Raw genomic sequence first — 21,796 nt, 5'->3', positions numbered from 1 at the left:
AGCTATTGCTCCACAATCTAAAAATTATATCCTTGAATATTATGTTTTTGAAAGTATGCATCCAGTTGTTTAAACATCTGTACAGACTTTGATAAAACCACTTCTTCAGGCAGAGAAGTCCACATCCTTATTGTTGTTCCAGGATTGCTAAAAATGTTCACGTTAGGTAAATGTTTCATTGTGAAATTTTATACTATACAAGAAGATTTGGACGAGAAACATTTTATAGACTGTGTAGCATACCTTTCCTTCCAATATTTCAGACAGGGCTCGAATTTTAAGCATAGAATTACAAATACCCTACTTGTGAGTGTTTGTAACAAGCGTAATCGCATTTCTTGGAATGCAGTGTCCTAAAAAGGTCCCCAGAATGTAAAAACGTCTGTGTGTAGGGAGAATCCTGTGTTAGCCGGTGTATAATTGGGATTGTATGGGTTAATATCATGTATCATATATTTGGTGCTTGATGGCTGCTCTAAGTGTAGCTTTCAAAATATATATATTTTATCAGTGATTACATGTACTTTTTGTAAAGAGAACTAAACACCCTGAATGCTTTTGGCTGTCCTTCATAAAAATGTTTTCCTTAAAAATGTTGTTTCCTTATTTACCCCTCCAAAATGCTACCAGACCTGTCATGACTTGGGATCCTGGGAGTTGTAATTCAGCTGCTAATGTTCTACAGCAGAAAGCTGAAAACCGAACTACAACTCCCAAAAATCCTTGATGTACTATTAAAACATTTTATGGGATAAGCTCAGTGCAGCTATAGAAAATGTGATCATCACTATTGTAGCAGAATGGAGAACTCAAATATACTTTTATTCCCTTTTGTTCGTATGCCCCCATTCGTTTACCGATCCCCCTCACTGTGTGGCCCCTTGTTCACACCTTTTAATTACCGACCACCCTTGGATGTTAACCACAAATTGGTTATTAATTCAAGTACTTTCCCTGTGTGACTTCTGTTTATATAACAGAGCGCACGTATTCAAACAATTGGCGCCCATTTTCCCGAACACGGGCAGCAGTGCATGGTCGTCGACAGTGTGGAACTGTTTTCGGATACGCTACCCTGCGAACACTCGGAAAACTGGTACCGCTGCCCATCCAACTTCCCGAACACTGTTCGGGAGGCATAAACTACCGAACAGGGGGAGCATTCGTACCCTAACAGCCAGGGGATGGAATCATCAGTGTTTGTGTGAAAATCTCCGAATGACCGGTCATTGCTTTTGAACCTCCTTGGATGACCGGTCATTTTCTCTTGAACTATTTTGGGGAATCTCCTCATGGCCAACCGGTCAAAACTTCATTCGTATGGCGTTCCCGAACCAATGAAGGAATCTGAGCGATATTTTGGCAAAGTGGGCGCTCAGATCCAAGCTATTCAGTGATATGACTTTCGTAGGGTTCTGACGTTATTAAAATGTATTTTGGGGTTTTTTAAAATATTGTAGATTAAGTTATAACTTTTTCTCACGCAATTATCTCTCAGGCACAGAGGATCCTGGGAAGAAAAGACCTGTCATTTTGACTAAGAAACCCCATGCTAGGGGCAATGTATAAAAGCCGTGTGTGGCAGGAATAAAACCATTTGTACTCCCAGACCTGTGTGTCATCCAGTTGTTGTGGAGGTGGTGGGATATTGAGAAGAATCCCTGCTAGGACTAGGGCTCTGCTACAACTATCGTCCTGGTTTGGTGAGCGTTCACTCAAATCCTACAAAGCTTTGGGGTTTGCAGAAAGCACAGCTAATTAAAATATATATATTTTTTTTCTTACTTCAATTTTTTTAATGTATATTATACAACAGTATAATGCATTACAAGTAAACAAGTCAAATCTAATCTGGAATGTCCCTAAAGAGTGTTCAAGCCACGCACCTGAAGAAGCTCATGTTGGACTGCTTGTGATATTACCAAAATTCAAGTAACATTGTGCATACAATACATATAATGTATATGAAACAAGCTAGACTCTACCACGTTAGGGAAAATAGTTTCTGTAATTAAAAAAACAAAGGATTCAGTCATGTTGTAGCCAAAACTTATTTAGCATGCCTCCTATATTAGTGACACTATAGTCACCAAAACAACTTTATCTTAATGAAGCGGTTATAGTGTATAGATCATGTCCCACACAATTCACTGTCATTTAGGAGTTAATCCACTTTGTTTATGCAGCCTTAGGCACACCTTCCTGCATGTGACTTACACAGCCTTCCTAAACACTTCCTGTAAAGAGACACCTAATGTTTACACTTTATTTATTTCAAATTCCGTTTAATTTAAAATGTTTGCTAGACCCTACAAGAGCCTATTGTATGTAGTTAAAGTTCAAATTACAGGAGATAAAAAAACAAAAAACTTTTGAAGCATCTGATTGAAAATTAAACCATTTTGTTCTCATGCAGGCTGTGTCAGTAACAGCCAGGGGAAGGTGTGACTAGGACTGCATAAACAAACAAAAGTGATTTAACTCCTATACGGCAGTGAATTGAACAGCGAAACTCCAAGGGCATTATCTATACACAAAAACTGCTTCATTAAGCTAAAGTTTTTTTGGTGACTATAGTGTCCCTTTAAGATGTCACAGTTTTCTCACCTTGCAGCCTGTTTAACCCCTTAAGGACACATGACATGTGTGACATGTCATGATTCCCTTTTATTCCAGAAGTTTGGTCCTTAAGGGGTTAATAATCCACATTACACGACTTTCTGGGGTCTCTCGCTAATGGAATTATATATTTGCGAGAGGTTATTCACTGAAGATAGAATTATCATGAATTCAAACAGGAATATTTACTAAATTGAGCATTCAAAGTGTATTTAAATTTTAAGACCAGAGCAGCCGAATGGGCAGCATAGCTGACTTAGACAATGTTTTCAGATTGGCTATTTTGACTTTAATTTTGAAATTTACTGTATATACTCGAGTATAAGTCGAGTTTTTCAGCACATTTTTTGTGCTGAAAAACCCCAACTCGACTTATACTCGAGTCAATGTCTGTATTATGGCAATTTACATTGCCATAATACAGACTGGGGGCTGTGTAGGAGGGGGGCTGGCAGATAGCGCTTACCTCTCCTGCAGCCCCTGTCAGCTCCCTTCTCCCGAGCGCCGGTCCTGTCAGCACCCTCTGCAAGTCCCAGTGTAAGTCTCGCGGGAGCCGCGGGGTCATAGTGCGGCTCTCGTGAGACTTACACTGGGACTTGCAGAGGGAGCTGACCGGACCGGCGCGGAGGAGAAGGGAGCTGCAGGAGAGGTAAGCGCTCTCTGCCAGCCCCCCTCCACTGAACTGCCAATGCCACTGGACCACCAGGGAGTGAGAGCTCCCCTCCCTTACATGTATCAAGCAGGGAGGGGGGGGTGGAAAAAAAATATATATATATAATAAAATATTAATAATAAAATAAAATAATAATAAAATAAAATAATAATAAAATAAAAAATAATAATACAACAAAAAAAATAATTAAAAAAATAATAATAATAAAAATGCCCACCCCCACCAAGGCTCTGCAACACACACTCACTCACTCACTCATACACACACACACACACACACACACTGCACTCATACACACACACACACACTGCATTCATTATATACACACACTGTAAATAAACAATTAATATAATTTTTTTTAGGATCTAATTTTATTTAGAGATTTACCAGTAGCTGCTGCATTACCCACCCTAGTCTTATACTCGAGTCAATCATTTTTCCCAGTTTTTTGGAGTAAAATTAGGCTTATATTCGCGTCGATATATACTCGAGTATATACGGTACTTTGATTTCACCTTGAATTCTCACTTTAGTGGATAACCCTTACAGTGAATTTTAAATTTAGGCCAAACTAGTCAAACAAGCTGACTTGATAAATATTTCCAGTTAATTTATTTATTGTAATGAAAATTAACTGAACAGAAATATTTGGCTGATTTTAGTTTTTGTTTTTTTTCATTTATCTGATTTGGCTAGTTTGGTCTAAAATTGAAATTGACTTAGCATTTCAAAAATGAGTATTCTGTGCCTGCATCACTGATTTGATCTCAGCTCGTACGAGCTAGGTTCTGAGGCTCCGTCCCAAGGGATCCAGTCCAGATTTTGTCTTCCTCTCCTTGGCACACAGACCCGTGTGCAGATGACTTGAGTGTTATATGCCACAAGACGCAGGAGCCTGAAACAGAGCTCCTACAGAATCCTTAGCTATCCCACCATGATCCTGAAATTACTTGGCCATTTCCTCCCCGAATTTGTCGCTGATCTTTTTTTTGTGACTTTGCTTTTGGCCTCAATTGGTGCCATATTCATTGTGCGATGGATGAGCGACAGAAGGACCACAATGAGAATCGAGCGAGCACAGACATTGCGAGACAATGGTCTGGGGATGATGGAAAAACTGAGAAATCGTCACAAGCCCCAGGTATAGCGAGCGAGAGTTGGAGATCTTAGAAATATCAATGACTGCTTACAATGTCTACTGGCCTCCCCACTCCTCTTTTCTCACCTAAAAGTGTAGGCAATAGGGTTCTGTATACAGACAGGATTATTCGTTTTACATGAGACATAATTAGGAGGGAAAAAAAAGTCACAGTGTTATTTACTAAATTGAGAATTCAAAGTGAAGTCCAAAATAGCAGAACTGAAAGCGTAGCTGATTGGAGTATTTTTCCAGTTGATCTATTTTAGCCTTAAATTTACTTGAGCTGTTGACACGTCTCACTTTAGTTTATAATCCTAAAAGTAATTTTGAGGCAAAGTTATAGAGACCCTATTGCCCTATTGTTGACACGTCTCACTTTAGTTTATAATCCTAAAAGTAATTTTGAGGCAAAGTTATAGAGACCCTATTGCCCTATTGTGGTTCCCATAGTGACAGCTTCACAATGAGAATATTGCACCCCAAACCTACTTTTAAGTATCCACCCTCCTCCCCCTAAATCTGCTGATGTCTTAAAACATCTGCCAGCAGAAATAGAGTTAACGAGGAAAAGGCAGCTTTGTTAAAACTAAAGAATTAAAATCCATAAAACTTTTTTTTTGTTGTTGCCAAAGTTGTATAAATTAAAAAACTTCAATACTTCCAGCTCATGTAATCGTTTAGATTTAGGGGGTCTGTTATTCACCTAACAGTAAATGGTATTGAACTCAAAAAATAAAAACCTGAATCACAAAATTTCAGCTAAAATAAAAAAATGTTCCACTATAGTCACTGCTTCTTTATCTTAGTCTACGTTTCACTTTCTTTCAATTCCATGTAATTTGATTTTTAGTGAATAAACCACACAGTCTGTTTGTGTACACTTTAATATTAATACAAGAGTTTAATGTCACCAACATTCTTTGGTGTTAACTTTCAGAAATGTATTCCAGATACATGAATATATAAATCTATGAATGATATAATGTTATTATATTTTTATATAATATTATTATATGTATATATTTCAAATGTGTGTATGTATTACAAAAAGCCGAAACCAAACAAGCTGTCTTGTTTGGCTTGTTTTCCTGTGCTGATAAAATGTTCCAGTATAAAACATAATCTAATATTCTGTACACAGTGCGCACATGTTTAAACCCAAGGATGACCTATTGTGATGTGTAATCTTTTCAAACTAACAACGCTGCGAATGGGAGTATTGGAATTTATTGAATTAACCCCAAATTGTAGAAAACTGAAATTTTAATGTAAGATTTTGGGCAGAAATAACAGATTTGGAAGAATTCTCAAACTTGTATTGAATTCTAGCCAAAGATATGTAGAAAACACTGTAAACATACATTGTAATTACTTAGGCAGTGATTTTAAGGATACAGTCACATCAGCTGCGACTATCGGAGATAAATGCAATACAGCTTATTGCAGTGATGATGGTACAAGACCTCTGTAGGTGTAGTCCTTCTTACTTTTGACAGCAATGATAGACTGCAAGCTCTCGCTAAGCCCATCAATCGGTACCTATCTCTGCTGTTCCGACATGGATGCATTTGTACAGATTGAACTTTCACCTAATCACTCTAGCAGCAGAATTGATAGGCTCTGGGTACCAAAGATGCTCTGATTATGGTCAAACTATCTGAATTCACTATGACAAAAACCAAAGCACAGGCCTTATCCTTAACAATAATCTGTTAAAGTCATGACACCTGGAGTGTCAGTTTAAATGTTGCAAAACAATCTTTATCTGCTGTTCTCTTCTATAATTCCAATGGCTAATCAGTGTGACATTTCCTTTGTGCTTTGTTATATTCTAACGGTTGCAAATGGGTTAAGACCTTTAGTGGATCTCTGCCTTCCTGTGTCAGCCATAGCTATTTTTATGATGCTATGATCTTGCTTGGTATATTTGGGTTAGATGCGCCCCCCTCCACTCCCTTCCTCTCTCCTGGGATACCAGTTGAAGTCAGAAACCATCTCCGCTTTCAAAAACTCTGATCACTTGGCAGTCCCAGTAAAGTCAGTAGATATGTCCATATACAGTACGCCGTCATGGATAAAGTCGACTTACAATTAAATCCAAATCCTAACCAGCTGCCTAACTAGCTCTTTTGGTTTTACAACAGCTAGATAGCTTTTAATTCATTTCACTCATTAATTTTGGCCAGTGATTTGTTGTAACTGTAGGAAAACAAATAACTTGCTAGAACGTGGAGGTCCAGTCCACAGTTTGAGTAGTACAGTTGAGCGTCTCAGATCTAGAAGTAAGAAAGGGCAGTCTTGAGAAGTTTCAAAGGGCAAGAAAGGAGCTCGGTTCTTGTTTGTGACATTACTCGGGGACGACAGAATGATCTGGACTCTGCTCGAGTTTACTTTAAACCATTTGTTCATTTTCACTTTTTGTTGCCTGGTTATTTCTACCCTGATTGTAAAATGTCTGGACCACATTCGTACGAGGATGAAACTAGACACAGCTCAGAAAGAAAGAGAACAATCTCTACAGCTCATGGAGAAAATCAGTTCAAATTTTAAGAAGGAGGTAGGTTACATGTGAGTGATGTATATTTATATTTCTGTTCAGCTAATACAATGTAAAAACCCCAATATATTTTGAGCGCTGTGCAGTCGAAGTTATGTGAATAGTGGTTAAAATAGGATAAACTGGGAAGTAATCATTTTTCTCTATTCACAACTGTTGCCTTCCCAAACTCACTTCATGGACGGAGGTGGTCTACGAAGTTCACTTGGAATTGTGAAGAGATGAACAAAGGGAATTTTGGAACAAAAATATATATATATAAATAGATACCCAAGTTTGAGCATCTTTCAAGTTCTGCTACTTTTGTTTAAAATTTGCAAATGCTTCTTTAGAGAATAATCACACATGCATGTTGGGAGGGTGAGGAAATGAGGAAACATCGGTATGGAAATCGGTTCTTTCACCAGATAACTCGGTTTCTCAGCGGTGGACTTGTGACCTTTACAATATTCATGACATTCCATAGAGCAGGGACTCCCAGCAGAAGGAAGTCCTATGAGTTGTAGTTCTTGTTGTTGGTAAAGCATCATGGGCTTTGTATTCACTCCCCTTCCTCCCCACATACACACTTTGTAGATTGTTTTGTCATACTTACATTACCCAATTATTGTGCTTGAAGTATAAATCTCCTGGCATTCATATTATTATTACTATTATTATTGCCATTTATATAGCGCCAACAGATTCCGTAGCGATTAACAATATTAATTCATATGGCCGCATTATTACAAGCTCCTCACGCTGTAATTTGGAATTTACAGAATTCTGGAGGACATAGTCAAAAATACCCCCAACCAATCAACATATGGCTTTAAAATGTTGTGCTTGGGTCTGTCTACAGTGATCGACCAATTACAATGGTTTTTTTTTATGTAGTATCTTCAGAATGGACATACCAGACAGGGAATGTCATACCCGACAATGAGGTCTCTTAAACAATAGTCTACAATGTATGGCTTGTCATAAAAGAGATGAAACATACTGCAAACATGACTTTCTTAAATGTCTGGAGCCTGTGATTTGTTCTTGCAATGTTTTCAAGTTACGTACAATCTATGAAAAAAGCCATCGACTATTGAAATGCAAGCTTTTTGGCATATAAGGCTGTTTCCAATGATCAGACTATAATGATGGCTTCTAGTCTGCTATTGGTTACCATCATGCAGGTGTGTGTTAAAGGGACACTATAGGTATGCAGAGCACATCATCTCATTGAAGTAGTCTGGGTGCAGGGTTAAGACTACCAGACCGCCACTAGAGGCGCTTCCTGCATTCATACGGAGATTGACTCAATGAAACGATGCTGGACATACTCACGCTGTGCATGAGGATGCCTACTGTCTTGAAAACCCTCAATAGGAAAGCATTGATTCAATGTGCGCTCATTAGTGAATTGTGCTGTTAGTGTGACAATTTTACTTCTACATTTTGATTCCCTTTCTACTTGCAAGTGTTCGTACAATTACCAATCCATCTGATTCCTAATGCACGGAGTAACTGGATAAAGTAACGTTTATATTATTATTGCTACCTGAATATTGTAGAGCTAATTGCGGGATCCTCTCTACATTCCAACAAAGAGTGGCTATTGGGCTGCCTACTCTGTTTTACAACACTGGGTGTCGCTAGGGGGCAGGCTCTCTCGCTATCAGCTCGGTGTTTGTAAGGGTTATAAATTATTATTTTTCTCTTGAGTTTTGTGTTCTGTTTGTGAATGATCTAGGTGACACTTAGATTTTTTAAACCAAGATTTATTGTGAAATTAACCGGGATATTTACATGTTATCATAAATAAGCAGAATAAAAAAAAAAAAAAAATGTAAGCAGCTTTTCCAGCTGTTATCTTAAAATGTGAAATTCTCTAATCTTATACCAACAATTAAATCCCAGTTTATTGAATAACCCTGAAAGTGTGATATGTATATATATTATTATGTGGGCATCAATGGATGTGGAGTGATTACTTACCAGGTGCCCTTACAGTGGTGCCTGTTCTACTTGTACTGCTCCTCTCAATATTCTCTGGTACACAATGTATCTGAGATTGATTGGATAATTGCCAGTGATGTTGCACAATCACCTCCAGTGTCTGCATGTGAGGCTGGACAGGAAGTGGAAGGGATCACTTCCCATAGGCCAACTAACAGCCTCTCACACAGGAAATGCCTTGCAGGAGGAGCAGGGGAATCTTTATCTGATACACACTGTATAAATGACAGACAGCACTGAGTGATACACACTGTATAAATGACAGACAGCACTGAGTGATACACACTGTATAATCACAGACAGCACTGAGTGATACACACTGTATAATCACAGACAGCACTGAGTGATGCACACTATATAATGACAGACAGCACTGAGTGATGCACACTGTATAATGACAGACAGCACTGAGTGATGCACACTGTATAATGACAGACAGCACTGAGTGATGCACACTGTATAATGACAGACAGCACTGAGTGATGCACACTGTATAATGACAGACAGCACTGAGTGATACTGTAATGATATTGATGTTACAAAGTTTTGGAGTCCAGTAGCCAGATCAGCAATGTTTTCTGCCAGAGGTAGCCACTCGTTACCCAGGAGGTTGAGCCCCTGAGCCTTGAGTGGCCTTCTGGTCTTAAGCAGAGATGGGAGACTGGAACAGAGAGATGATAATCGTAGTGAGGCAAGCCGAGGTCAGTGAGAAGGAGAAGCAGCAACGTCAAAACGGTCCAAAATCAGCAACAGGTAGGAGAAACAGGAACAAGCTTGATTAGAGAGTACAGGAACCACAATAATCTGGCAAAGGTACAGAGACAGGAAGTGGCTTTTATAGGCCAAGAACCAGACACATGACCAGACACAGCTGAAGAGACTTGTCACTGATACCAATGCTTATAGAGTCAAGGTTACCAGATCTCAGGTACATTTGCAAAAGGCAGGCTGGTGTAGTGGTAAGGAAGAGGTTTAGCAGCATCTAAACCAGGGTTCGAAACCTAGCAGAGTCAGTTCATCACATTACTCCCACCTCTACAGGCGCAGCCTCTGGAGGCCCTATTTCCTGGTTTAGCAGGGTACTGTGCATGGAAAGACTGAAGAAGATCAGGAGCATGAATATTGTCCACTGGTTCCCATGATCTATCCTCTTCACCATAGCCTTTCCAAAGAACCAAATATTGAAGCTTGTTGCGGAATATCCTGGAGTCAAGAATTTTTTCCACCTCGTATTCATCTTCACCATCCACGAGGACTGGTGGTGGGGCAGGCAGGGCTCGACCAGGGAAAGTATTTTCATGAAAAGGTTTAAGCAGTGCAACGTGAAACACCGGATGTATTTTCATGGAATCTGGAAGTTGCAGACGGAAGGTGACAGCCTTGATCTGAGCGATGATCTCAAAAGGTCCCATGAACTTTTGACCCAATTTATGAGAAGGAATCCTAAGCTTAAGATTCTTTGTTGACAGCCAAACCTTGTCACCAACATGATAAACTGGGGCCTCCTTTCTATGCCTATCAGCAGCTCTTTTGTAACATTCCTGAGCCTCCGAAAGAGTCTTCTTCAACAGTTCTTGGGAATCTCGTAAGGCGGTTAGCCGGTCAGTGACTGCAGGAATGGAAGTAGTAATTGGGAGACTCACTAGAAAGGTTGGATGGTAACCATAATTAGCAAAAAATGGGCTCAGAGAAGTGGAGCAGTGTTGGGCATTGTTATAGGCAAATTCTGCCGTGGGTAGAAAATCCAGCCAGTCATCCTGCAGGTAACTAATATAGCACCGCAAATATTGTTCTAACGTCTGGTTGGTTCGCTCAGTCTGCCCATTACTTTGTGGATGAAAAGCTGACGACAGATTTACATTAATACCTAGAATAGAACAAAAATATTTCCAAAAATGAGATGTAAACTGCACTCCCCTGTCAGAAATTACTTCATCAGGCACTCCATGCAAGCGAAATATTTCCCGAATAACTAGGTCAGCAGTCTGTTTAGCTGAAGGGAGACCACGAGCTGGTATGAAATGACTCATCTTAGTTAACCGGTCCACAACAACAAGAATGGTAGTGTGTTCCTTAGAGGGAGGTAGTTCCACAATAAAGTCCATGGATATAGATCCCCAGGGACGATGAGGAATAGGAAGAGGCTGAAGCATGCCAACAGGGGATGAGCGAGGAGTCTTATGTCTGGCACATACATCACAAGAGGACACATACTTCTTAACATCCTCATAATATTTAGGCCACCAAAAGGATCGGGTAAGTAGTTCTTGTGTCTTTCGGATTCCTGGATGACCTGCTGGTTTTGAGTCATGGTAGAGACGTAAAACGTCCAGTCGCACTGATTCTGGAACAAACAGACGTTGTTGAAAAATCCAAAACCCATTAAGCATGGTCATATGAAGATCACGAGGAGGATCACGAAAAACTGGATCATCAGCGTAGCCCTTTTTAATGCGAGACATTAGATCAGAAGGAAAGGTAACTCCTAAAAATCTACTCTCAGGCAAGATGGTGGCTTTGGTTACTGTAGTATGGAGGGGGTCAGCTATCCTAGACAAGGCATCTGCCTTGCCATTTCTGGAACCAGGGCGGGATGAAATCAAAAAATTAAACCTTGAGAAAAATAGGGACCAGCGCGCTTGTCTGGCTGACAGTCTCTTAGCTGATTGAATACATTCCAGATTTTTGTGATCTGTGAGGACAGTAATTGGATGGGTGGCTCCCTCCAAGAGATGTCTCCATTCGGCAAAGGCAGCTTTTATAGCCAAAAGTTCTTTATTCCCTATATCATAATTTCTTTCTGCTGGTAACATCTGGCGGGAATAGAAGGCACATGGATGTAACAACATCTTAGGTCCAGTCCTTTGAGACAGTATAGCCCCAACAGCTGAATCAGAAGCATCTACCTCTACAGTAAATGGCAATTCTGTCTGAGGATGTACCAGGATAGGGGCAGATGTAAACAGAGTCTTTAATCTGGAAAATGCAGTGTCAGCCTTATTGGACCACTGAAAAGGAGTCCCTTTACGTGTAAGTTCAGTGATCGGTGTAATAACGGCAGAGAAATTCTTAATGAAACGCCTGTAAAAATTGGCAAACCCCACAAATCTCTGAATATCTTTTTCATTCTTGGGGATGGGCCAGTCCAGCACAGCTTTCATTTTACTTGCGTCCATACTTAAACCTTTAGGAGTTATTACATATCCCAGGAATTGAATTTCTGTTTTTTCAAACTCACATTTTTCCAGTTTAATGTATAGGTGGTGGGTACGAAGGCGCTCAAGAACAATGCAGACCTGTTTTCTGTGATTTTCAAGATTATCAGAAAATATCAGGATATCATCCAAATATGCCACAACAAACTGATCCAGGAGATCCCGTAGTACATCATTGATTAGATGCTGAAAAGTTGCAGGGGCATTACAAAGCCCAAATGGCATTACTAGATATTCGTAATGTCCGTACCTGGTTCTGAAAGCTGTTTTCCATTCATCATTTGGTCTTATGCGAACCAGATTATATGCCCCCCGTAGATCAAGCTTCGTAAATATTTTAGCTGAACGAAGTCTCTCCAGAAGTTCAGGAATGAGAGGCAAGGAATAGCGGTTTTTAACAGTGATTTTATTAATGTCCCTGTAATCGACACATGGCCGTAGACTGCCATCTTTCTTTTCTACAAAGAATATAGGAGCTCCTGCTGGAGAAGTAGATGGTCGAATAAAGCCTTTGGCAAGATTTTCTTGTATGTATTCACGAAGTGCTTTCAATTCAGGCTCAGAAAGGGAGTATATACGGCCAAATGGGATAGCAGCTCCAGGTAGCAGCTCTATGGGGCAATCATAAGGCCTGTGAGGTGGAAGCTGATCAGCATTCTTCTTATCACAGACATCTGCAAAATCCCGATATTGTAGAGGAAGCTTAGTTAAGTTTGTATCAACCATTTCATTAATTGTTGTGGCATCAGGTGTTGCCTTAGAGGGTTGACAATTCATTAAGCAGTGTTCTGAAGGAAAGGACAAAGTTCTAGTCTTCCAATCAATCTGTGGGTTATGCAGAGCAAGCCAGGGTATATCCAAAATCACTGGAAACTGTGTTGAGGAAATTAGGTGGAAAGGTATAGACTCATGGTGATTCACTTCCAGAATCAATTTTAAGGGCACAGTCTCATGTGTAACCGGGCCTGACGTAAGTGGAGAACCGTCTACTGTTTCCATTAACACAGGTGAAGATTTAGGGATAGACTGAATTTTATTTCCTGCTGCAAATTTGATATCCATAAAGTTTCCGCCTGCTCCAGAATCTATCATAGCTGTAGTTGAAATTTTATTATCACCATATTGCAAAGTGATAGGCACCACCAAATGAGGATGTTGAGTCATCATACCCTCTTCACCCTGAGCCAGAGAAAACAAGGGTTGTGTGACAGAATCCAGTTGGTCTGAAATCTGGGATTGGTGTTGAATCTGTGCACCCTCAGCAGTCATAGCTATTGTTCTTTTAGACTTGCTAGGGCAATTGATGGCATAATGCCCTGCATTACCACAATACAGGCATAAATTGTGAGTGCGTCGCCACTGTTTTTCTTCATTGGATAATGACCCTCTTATTAGATCTACCTGCATAGCCTCAGGTTCAGATTCTGTAGGTGTTTGTGGGGTCGGAGTAGAAATTCTTGAATAGAAAGTAGGAGTAGCACTTGGTTTAAAAGAGCCCTGTCTTTCCAATCTTCTTTCTGAAAGTCTCCGATCAATACGGATAGCCAACCGCACAAATGCATCAAACTCAACAGGAAGATCAACACGAGCTAGCTCATCTTTTATAGCTTCTGAGAGACCCCTTCTGAAGTGGAACCTCTGGGCTGATTGGTTCCAAGTAGTATCAGCAACCCACTGTCTGAATTCAGCAGCATATTCAGCCACAGAGCGCCTCCCTTGATGTAAATGAAGGAGAGTGGCTTCTGCTGTAGCACAGCGATTGGGGTCATCAAAAACTAGGCACATGGCCTCAAGAAAGTCTTTTAAATTTCCCAAGACTGGACTGTCCTGTTCCAGAAAAGGGGAGCACCAAGCCAGGGCTTCATCTTTGAATAGGGAGAAAATAAATCCCACCTTCTCTCTTTCAGATGGAAAAGGCACTGAGTGATGCACACTGTATAATGACAGACAGCACTGAGTGATGCACACTGTATAATCAAGGACAGCACTGAGTGATGCACACTGTATAATCACAGACAACATTGAGTGACGCACACTGTATAATCAAGGACAGCACTGAGTGATGCACACTGTATAATCACAGACAGCACTGAGTGATGCACACTGTATAATCACGGACAGCACTGAGTGATGCACACTGTATAATGACAGACAGCACTGAGTGATACACACTGTATAATCAAGGACAGCACTGAGTGATGCACACTGTATAATCACAGACAGCACTGAGTGATGCACACTGTATAATCACAGACAGCACTGAGTGATGCACACTGTATAATCACGGACAGCACTGAGTGATGCACACTGTATAATCACAGACAGCACTGAGTGATGCACACTGTATAATCACAGACAGCACTGAGTGATGCACACTGTATAATCACGGACAGCACTGAGTGATGCACACTGTATAATCACAGACAGCACTGAGTGATGCACACTGTATAATCACGGACAGCACTGAGTGATGCACACTGTATAATCACAGACAGCACTGAGTGATGCACACTGTATAATCACGGACAGCACTGAGTGATGCACACTGTATAATCACAGACAGCACTGAGTGATGCACACTGTATAATCACAGACAGCACTGAGTGATGCACACTGTATAATCACGGACAGCACTGAGTGATGCACACTGTATAATCACGGACAGCACTGAGTGATGCACACTGTATAATCACAGACAGCACTGAGTGATGCACACTGTATAATCACGGACAGCACTGAGTGATGCACACTGTATAATCACGGACAGCACTGAGTGATGCACACTGTATAACGGCTCCTGCAGTCTAATATCATCAATCTGACTGGGCTACAGGAGACATAGGGAGGTGAGCACTTCACAAATAAGCCTCCAAATTCCAGCACTCACAGCCTAAACCTGAAAATTAACCCTTTACCTTAATCCTATGTTTAACTCTAAAATCTAAACACCTCCTGAACACCAATTCTTAACTTATCCGAGCAGGGGGCACCTTAAACTTTTGTGTCTACAGGCACCGGACATGTAAATCCAACCCTGTCTACGGGCCTCTTCCCCTCCTCCGCCCTCTGTGTCACTCCACCCCTGCTGCCCTTCTGTTTGTTCCCCCTCCCAGCCCCTTTTGTGGGTCTTTTCCAATTCCCCCCACCATTCCTGTGTGGTGTATTCCACTTTTCCTCCTGCTTACTTTCATGTACCGTGCGGGAGGACCACTGGAGAGGGTCTTCCACTTTTATATCATATCTCAAAACAACAGCACTGGAAAAAGGAAATCAGGTGTCCTCTAGCTTAGTGAGACTGCCACGTCTGTTAAAACTAATAGAAGAGGTTGAAAACCTCCCTGGCTAAGTTTCTTCCCCTAATTGTCAAAGTGTCTAATTTTTGCATTCATCGTTTATGAATGGTTTAACCCCAAACCCATCTACGTCCACTGCAGAATGAGGCTTGAATTAGAAAACCCTGGACTGGGACACTCTCAGCCTATCATTAGCTCCCGTTTCACAAAATGTAGAGAGAAACGTACATATTTTTTCCCACTCTACATTGTTAACGGGGAGCTACGGACAGGCAACTGATCAATGGCTCCCAGTGCAATGCGTTAAAACCATTAAAGGCATCGTTTAACCCCAAAAGTTTTAAATACTTTGCTGGTCAGCAGAGCTGAGCGGCACAGTATTTAAAACTTTTGAGGTTTAGACGAAGTGTTAATGGCTTGTCACATCGGGGCCTCTTTGCACCATAACAGCTTAATTCCAATTACGTTGTTATGGTGCCCACAGTGTCCCTTCAAACTCGCTTTTTTGCATGTGGTTGCTTTAAGGGGGGCTTCTTTAGAATTCTATGTTTACAGGCACCTGAGACATCAATCTGGCCCTGCCTGTGTCCAAGCAGAAGTTCACAATATAGTCACTCTTTCAAAAGAATACAGAACCTAAAGTCAAAAGGCTCACATCAAATCAGAATGAATGTAATGCAACAGTGACACCATCTGGTCAAGTTTGGAATTGCACACAAGGATGTGTAAATGTAACATTATGTAACAGACTGTGTTACTTAATACGAAGTGTGAATCATTATTATAATTACATATAACAAAAAGGAGTTACTCAAAATATATCTGTAAAAAGTGAAATTGTGTAATGGCACTCCCTAAAAATCTTTTATCCTTAATTCCTTTAAATCCTTAAATCTTTAATTCCTTTAGGTTTTCATTGTAACAGTATGTATGGTATTTCCTAGTAGCAGAACAAGCGGGTACTTTTCAAATAAAAAAAAAAAAGCCAGTGATGCCGTACACTTGAGCTCACAGATGAACAAACTGAAAAGAAACATACGTCCATCAAGTTAAGCCTTTCTTACATTTTTTTTGTTGTTGATCCAAAAAAAGGCAAAAAAAAACCAGTTTGATGTGCTTATAATTTTGCAAAATTTTTTTTGAAAAATCCTTCCTGATCCCAGAATGGTACACAGATCTCTCTTTGGATCAATGAGATGTTACCCCAAATATTAAATGTTATATCCCTGAATATTATGTTTTTACAAGTATTCATCCAGTTGCTGTTTAAATATCTGCACAGACTCTGATAAAATCACCTCTTCAGGCAGAGAATTCCACATTCTGCTTGTTTTTACTGTAAAGAACCTTTTTCTTTGTTTATACTAAATCTCCTTTCTTCCGTTTATGAATACATTTCCCGACCCTGGAAACCTCATGCAAGCCTACTGCACTGGAAGTTTTGTAATGTGCACCTTCTTGCATAAAGCATTTCTCAGAGAGTAATAATGTAGTGTGGAATACGGAATTTTAGGGAGGTGAATGCTATACTTACCTTGTCCGTACATATCACTCCTGTATATGATTGAATAGCTTCTGGGCCAAGTATGTTTTATATTGCATGATTTTGGGGCTTAGTGTTGGGGCCCCCTAATCTCAGGGCAGGAACATAAAATAAATGTCTGTCTGAGATTAGTCAGAGTTATGCGACAAAAAAGCAGCTGCCACCAATCTTTCATGTAGGGCTGAAAAAGATTAAGATCCCACAAAGTCCTAGGCAAGTTACCAGTTTGCACCCCATGCGCTAAATACAAGATCATTTGTAGCTATTTTAAAATATGTTTTATAAAAAATAAACAAGGGGGACCTAGTAAACACTACACACAACAAAAAAAAAAAAAAAAAAACAAGGTAAAATAAACTAAGATTAGAATTAAGACTACTAGATTTTAATAATATTCAGGAAATCCTCAAATATTTTGTTTAAAAATCCAATTTTGATAAATCTGTTATATGGCACTAGACATATCTGCATTCTCCATATTTGCAGTAGTTAATATTCCCGGTTTTGTATAACTGACGAATCCAATTTACACTGAGCTTCAGATACCGACCTGCACACAGCGTCTAGAACAGACATGGTACAGAGTGTAACTGGACAATGCAGGTCTTATTAATATCCTTTAAAATATGTTGGAAAAATGCACGGCCGTTTAGAGTTTGGATGTCTGCCAGGTAACGCCATCCTCGTTTCGATGGAGCATGGACGTTACTGGTGGGCGTTATATTTTGTTGAGATGGGTTGGTCCACACTCTTATATTGCACGCATCCTGAAAAGCTCCCCTATTCTGGATGTGAAATTCTTCACCGTCACTATGGTCTGGAAATCACTGCAGGACGTCCTGCCAGACGTGGTGGCAAATCATTACATTATCTCCGCACTTTGCTGTGTGGTCGTCACGTTCCTTCTACTAAAATGGATGAATCGGAGAAACTCAAAACACAAAATTACACATGCAAGAGTGCAGCGAATGCATTCCACGAGTCTCATGGAGAATGCGGTAATGCAGTACAAAAAGCAGGTATGTTCCAATCCTTGATGGGGTATTGGTAATTATTTTACTTACAACAGTCTTTAAATACTACATATATATATATATATATATATATATATATATATAAATCTAGCATGCAAGAAACCACGCACTCGCTCATATTTACGGTTTGAAGTGAGTATAAAAAGTTTAATCCATAATAAATATTCCGGTTTCCTTTCCACTTGTTAAAAAGCAGATCTCATATTTCGGTTGGTAACATCTGTAGTGTATTGAAAACTGAAAATTCATCTTAAAATATCCAAACTGTGACTACTGCAGCATCGGGAGAATTGTTTCCAAATCTGCCATTTTTGCTTAACTTTTCCCTTTTTATTTTAAATTTGCTCCAATTCGGTGTTCCTCAGGAAAAAAAAAACAATTCTGTTTTTGCTCACTCCTGTAACTTAAGCAATTGACGGGGTGATCTGGTCAGGAAAGGTAAGTATAAAGAACACTTACCAATGCACTTCTGTATTACCAGTGACATCTTCTACATCTTAGAACATGCATGTACTTCGACATAACTTCATCACTATGTTCGTAATCAATAATTGCAATTATGTAAACAATATTGTAGGGTGACCCCTGTATTTTATAACTTGAATTCCATGAAAGTCTGATATGTGATATAAATCTTAATAAAATCAGGAGAAAAATATTTGTTTGGAAAAGAGGGCGTAGTCCTTAGCTCATGTTTAATTAGCTAACAGGCTGTTCAAAAAGCTCAGAAGTGATACACCCTCTTTATTTTCTGTGCATGAGGATAGTGCCGTATTATAATGAAAAAAATAAAAATAATTTTAAATAAAATAATCCTTCTCCCCAAGCATATTATCATGGAATTTGACTGATACAAATGTTACTAGTAGGGAAAACCCCTTCCTTTTAGGGAAAGCGGTAATATATATATCTCAAGGAGAGACACAAGAAACAAAATCCTCATTTAAATGTATTAAATCAAATCTGAATTCAAATTAGGTTCTGGATGAGGTCAGACAATGCAGCTAGAACCCATATCACCTTGGGGATCAGAAAACGGCAGTCTATTTGTATTGATAAAGACCTGGTGGGTCGATCAATAAACAGGTGATTCCCATGTGTTAATGTCACTTGTGATATTGTTCCCATAGCAGACTGATGACTGCAATATTTCCATCGTCAACGCCATGCATTTGTTTAAATACGTGTGGGAATGCAAGGAAAATAGCTGAACAGCTGTCAACACACATTGCTTGATCCCGAGGACAATGTGAATACTTTAATAAATCCCGTTATTAACCCTTCTGGGGCAGCAGCCATTATATCCCCCCACTGGGACAGATATCATTTATAATTGTGATGATTAAGTCAAGAGCCTGTTCCTGTCGCAGATTACATGATGCATAGACACTTTTATGTGATACGAAGTAACCTGTCCTGTCCATAGAGAGAAGGCTCCCTGAATCTATTACTAATTAAAGAGCCTATGTTGTATTAAAGCTGTATTTTTCTACAGAGCGCAGATTCAAAAACTTTTTAGCAGTTTGGCTAAACTTAATATCTGTATGTCACCCAGATAGCTCCATTGGTAAGTGCACCAATTCAAATCTGTAACTCCTGTTCAAAACATTAGGCTTGTAGATTTGGTTCAACTTTATCTAAAGTCAATGCAATGACTGGTTTGTAAAAGTTTGACAAATGCAATTAAAGTTTAAAATTTGCTACTGGTTGTTGGTATGTTGGACATAGACTCATGTTTCGATTGTTGACAATGACAAAACCGAGTGATTTAGTGTATGATTGGAGTATCGGCTGCACAGGTTTCTCCTGGTTCCTGAATACCTTGATTCGTGACATGAATATCTAGTCAGAGTGGTGATTGAGACTCTTGAAGGTGAAGATTTCCACCACCAAACTTTACCGTTTTCCTCTCTTTTTCAGAATGCTGATGTCGACGTTGCTCGTGTACTTTCACTGTCTCTGGCAGAGTTAGTGGAACAGCTTAGGAAAGGAGCACTAACTCCAGAAACCGCTCTTTACGCCTACATAGAAAAGGTGAGATGTATGCTTTATATACCTGTAGTCAATCAAATATTCAGGTTACACCACATAAATAAAATAAGGGGTCCTGTCTGGTGAAATCCCCCTTTACTAATATCTGGGGTGCAATTCTTTATTATCATGTGGAGTGAAGAAGATGGTCTGTGACCCAGACAGTACAGATCTTTTTTCTGTCCATTGATTCTGCTCTAACAAAGTTAGAGGGTCCAGGTTATCAGATATGACGGGACACTGGATATTGTCAACTGCAGCACCAGTGACCTCATTGGCTAGTTGGATCAGCAGAGGAGATGTTCGATGGTTGGGTAGAGCCACCAGCAATTGTTCTAGCTCTTTAAAACTATAATTCAATTCCCATAATGCATTGCTTTGCCAGGACATTATGGAAATGTAAATCCAATTCAATCACATTTAATGTCAGCTAAACACACAGTGCTAAAAAAAAATAAATTAAATGTAAGATTACACGGGGGTCTTTATATTTTTATACAGGTTTAGAAGATGTGGCAGACTTCTAGTTCAGCTTTTCTCAGTTTTGCAATTTGACCTAAACTCTACCATCACTAATTTTTCACTTTTCCTAGTTTAGTGAATCAAAGCACTGGGAATTCTAGACATTAGATTATATATAGTAGAAAGGCATGTCCTTTTGTCTGATTGTGTCTGTTTATCTATCCTCCCCTTAAAGGCTCTAGAAGTCAACAAAGAGCTGAACTGTTTGACAGAATTCCTGCCGGAATGCGAGGCTCAGCTCCAGGAAGTAAAGAAACAGTCGGAGAAAGGATTGCTTTATGGCGTTCCCATAAGCCTGAAAGACCACGTTGGATACAAGGTTGCATGCATTAAGTTCACTTCCATTTATTTGTTGAGTTTTATATACAGGTATTCAGCTAAATAGTTTAAGAATTTAGGAAGTGTAATAAGGTCATCTTTTTCAAGCACTTATAATAGATACTCCAGAAAAAAACCCAGAAAACCTGGATGTAGGAAATGGCACATTCATATCGAGAGGTTTATGTCACACAATTCAGCTTCATGGCTCATCATTTCCCCATCTGCACATACTCCTTCTTTGTTTTGGCTTCCAATGTAGTACCACCATTATCACTTGCCATACCTACTACTTTGATTGGTCAATGCTTATGTATAAAAGAGTTTGAAGACCTTGAAAAAGATTTAAGTGGAACTACTGCACTTTGATTCTGTTTTCCAATAAAGACCCTGAGTGCCTGGACCATACTTCTGTTTTATCATTTGAATATTGGTAGCCAGCCCCAGGTCTGGAAGCACCAGGATCACTATATGATTGTGGATTCCTCCTTTAGTTTATTTCTTGCATTAATGCTTATGTATAAAAGAGTGTGATGAAAATTCTTTAGATCTAATCCTCTTCGAACATACGGCACGTGACAAGAAATGTCATGAACATCCTGTAGCAAAAGTTGGTTAAGACTTGTGGACTAAGCCTTTTTTCCTTGCTCCTGTATTGCCTCATCATCTCCAAAAGCCAAAATTGTTTTATTTCATAGTTTGCAACTGAAACATGGCTCAGATAAACCTTCACATGAAAACTGTGCAAGCATCAGGCTTGGCTGAGCTACTTCTTGTTTTAGCGATTGTACACTCCAGAAACTGAAGACTCTCTTCTCACATCCAACCGTCCACCACCACTTTGCACAAACTCCTGAAATG

The 21,796-nt window shown here is 39.7% G+C and overlaps 1 protein-coding gene across 3 annotated transcripts in view; it reads left to right on the top strand.

Annotated features, from left to right (window-relative positions):
• Positions 1-4,133: 4,133 nt before the first annotated feature.
• The window catches only part of LOC134568984 (vitamin D3 hydroxylase-associated protein-like), a 35,864-nt gene continuing 18,201 nt past the window's right edge, over positions 4,134-21,796 (top strand). The window contains exons 1-3 of one of the 3 annotated variants that reach the window (XM_063427752.1): positions 4,134-4,433; positions 19,985-20,098; positions 20,793-20,936. In XM_063427752.1, coding sequence (XP_063283822.1) covers positions 4,227-4,433; positions 19,985-20,098; positions 20,793-20,936 — 465 coding nt within the window. In that variant the 5' untranslated portion in view covers positions 4,134-4,226. Of the gene's footprint in view, positions 4,434-6,448; positions 6,991-17,813; positions 18,050-19,984; positions 20,099-20,792; positions 20,937-21,796 lie in introns of those variants that run through there. The other 2 variants (XM_063427754.1, XM_063427753.1) reach the window with 2 other exon arrangements.

The sequence above is a fragment of the Pelobates fuscus genome, chromosome 7 (genome assembly GCF_036172605.1).
Source record: "Pelobates fuscus isolate aPelFus1 chromosome 7, aPelFus1.pri, whole genome shotgun sequence".
Lineage (NCBI taxonomy): Eukaryota > Metazoa > Chordata > Amphibia > Anura > Pelobatidae > Pelobates > Pelobates fuscus.
Note: the sequence above shows the minus strand (reverse complement) of the source record. Positions and strands in the feature narration are given on the sequence as shown.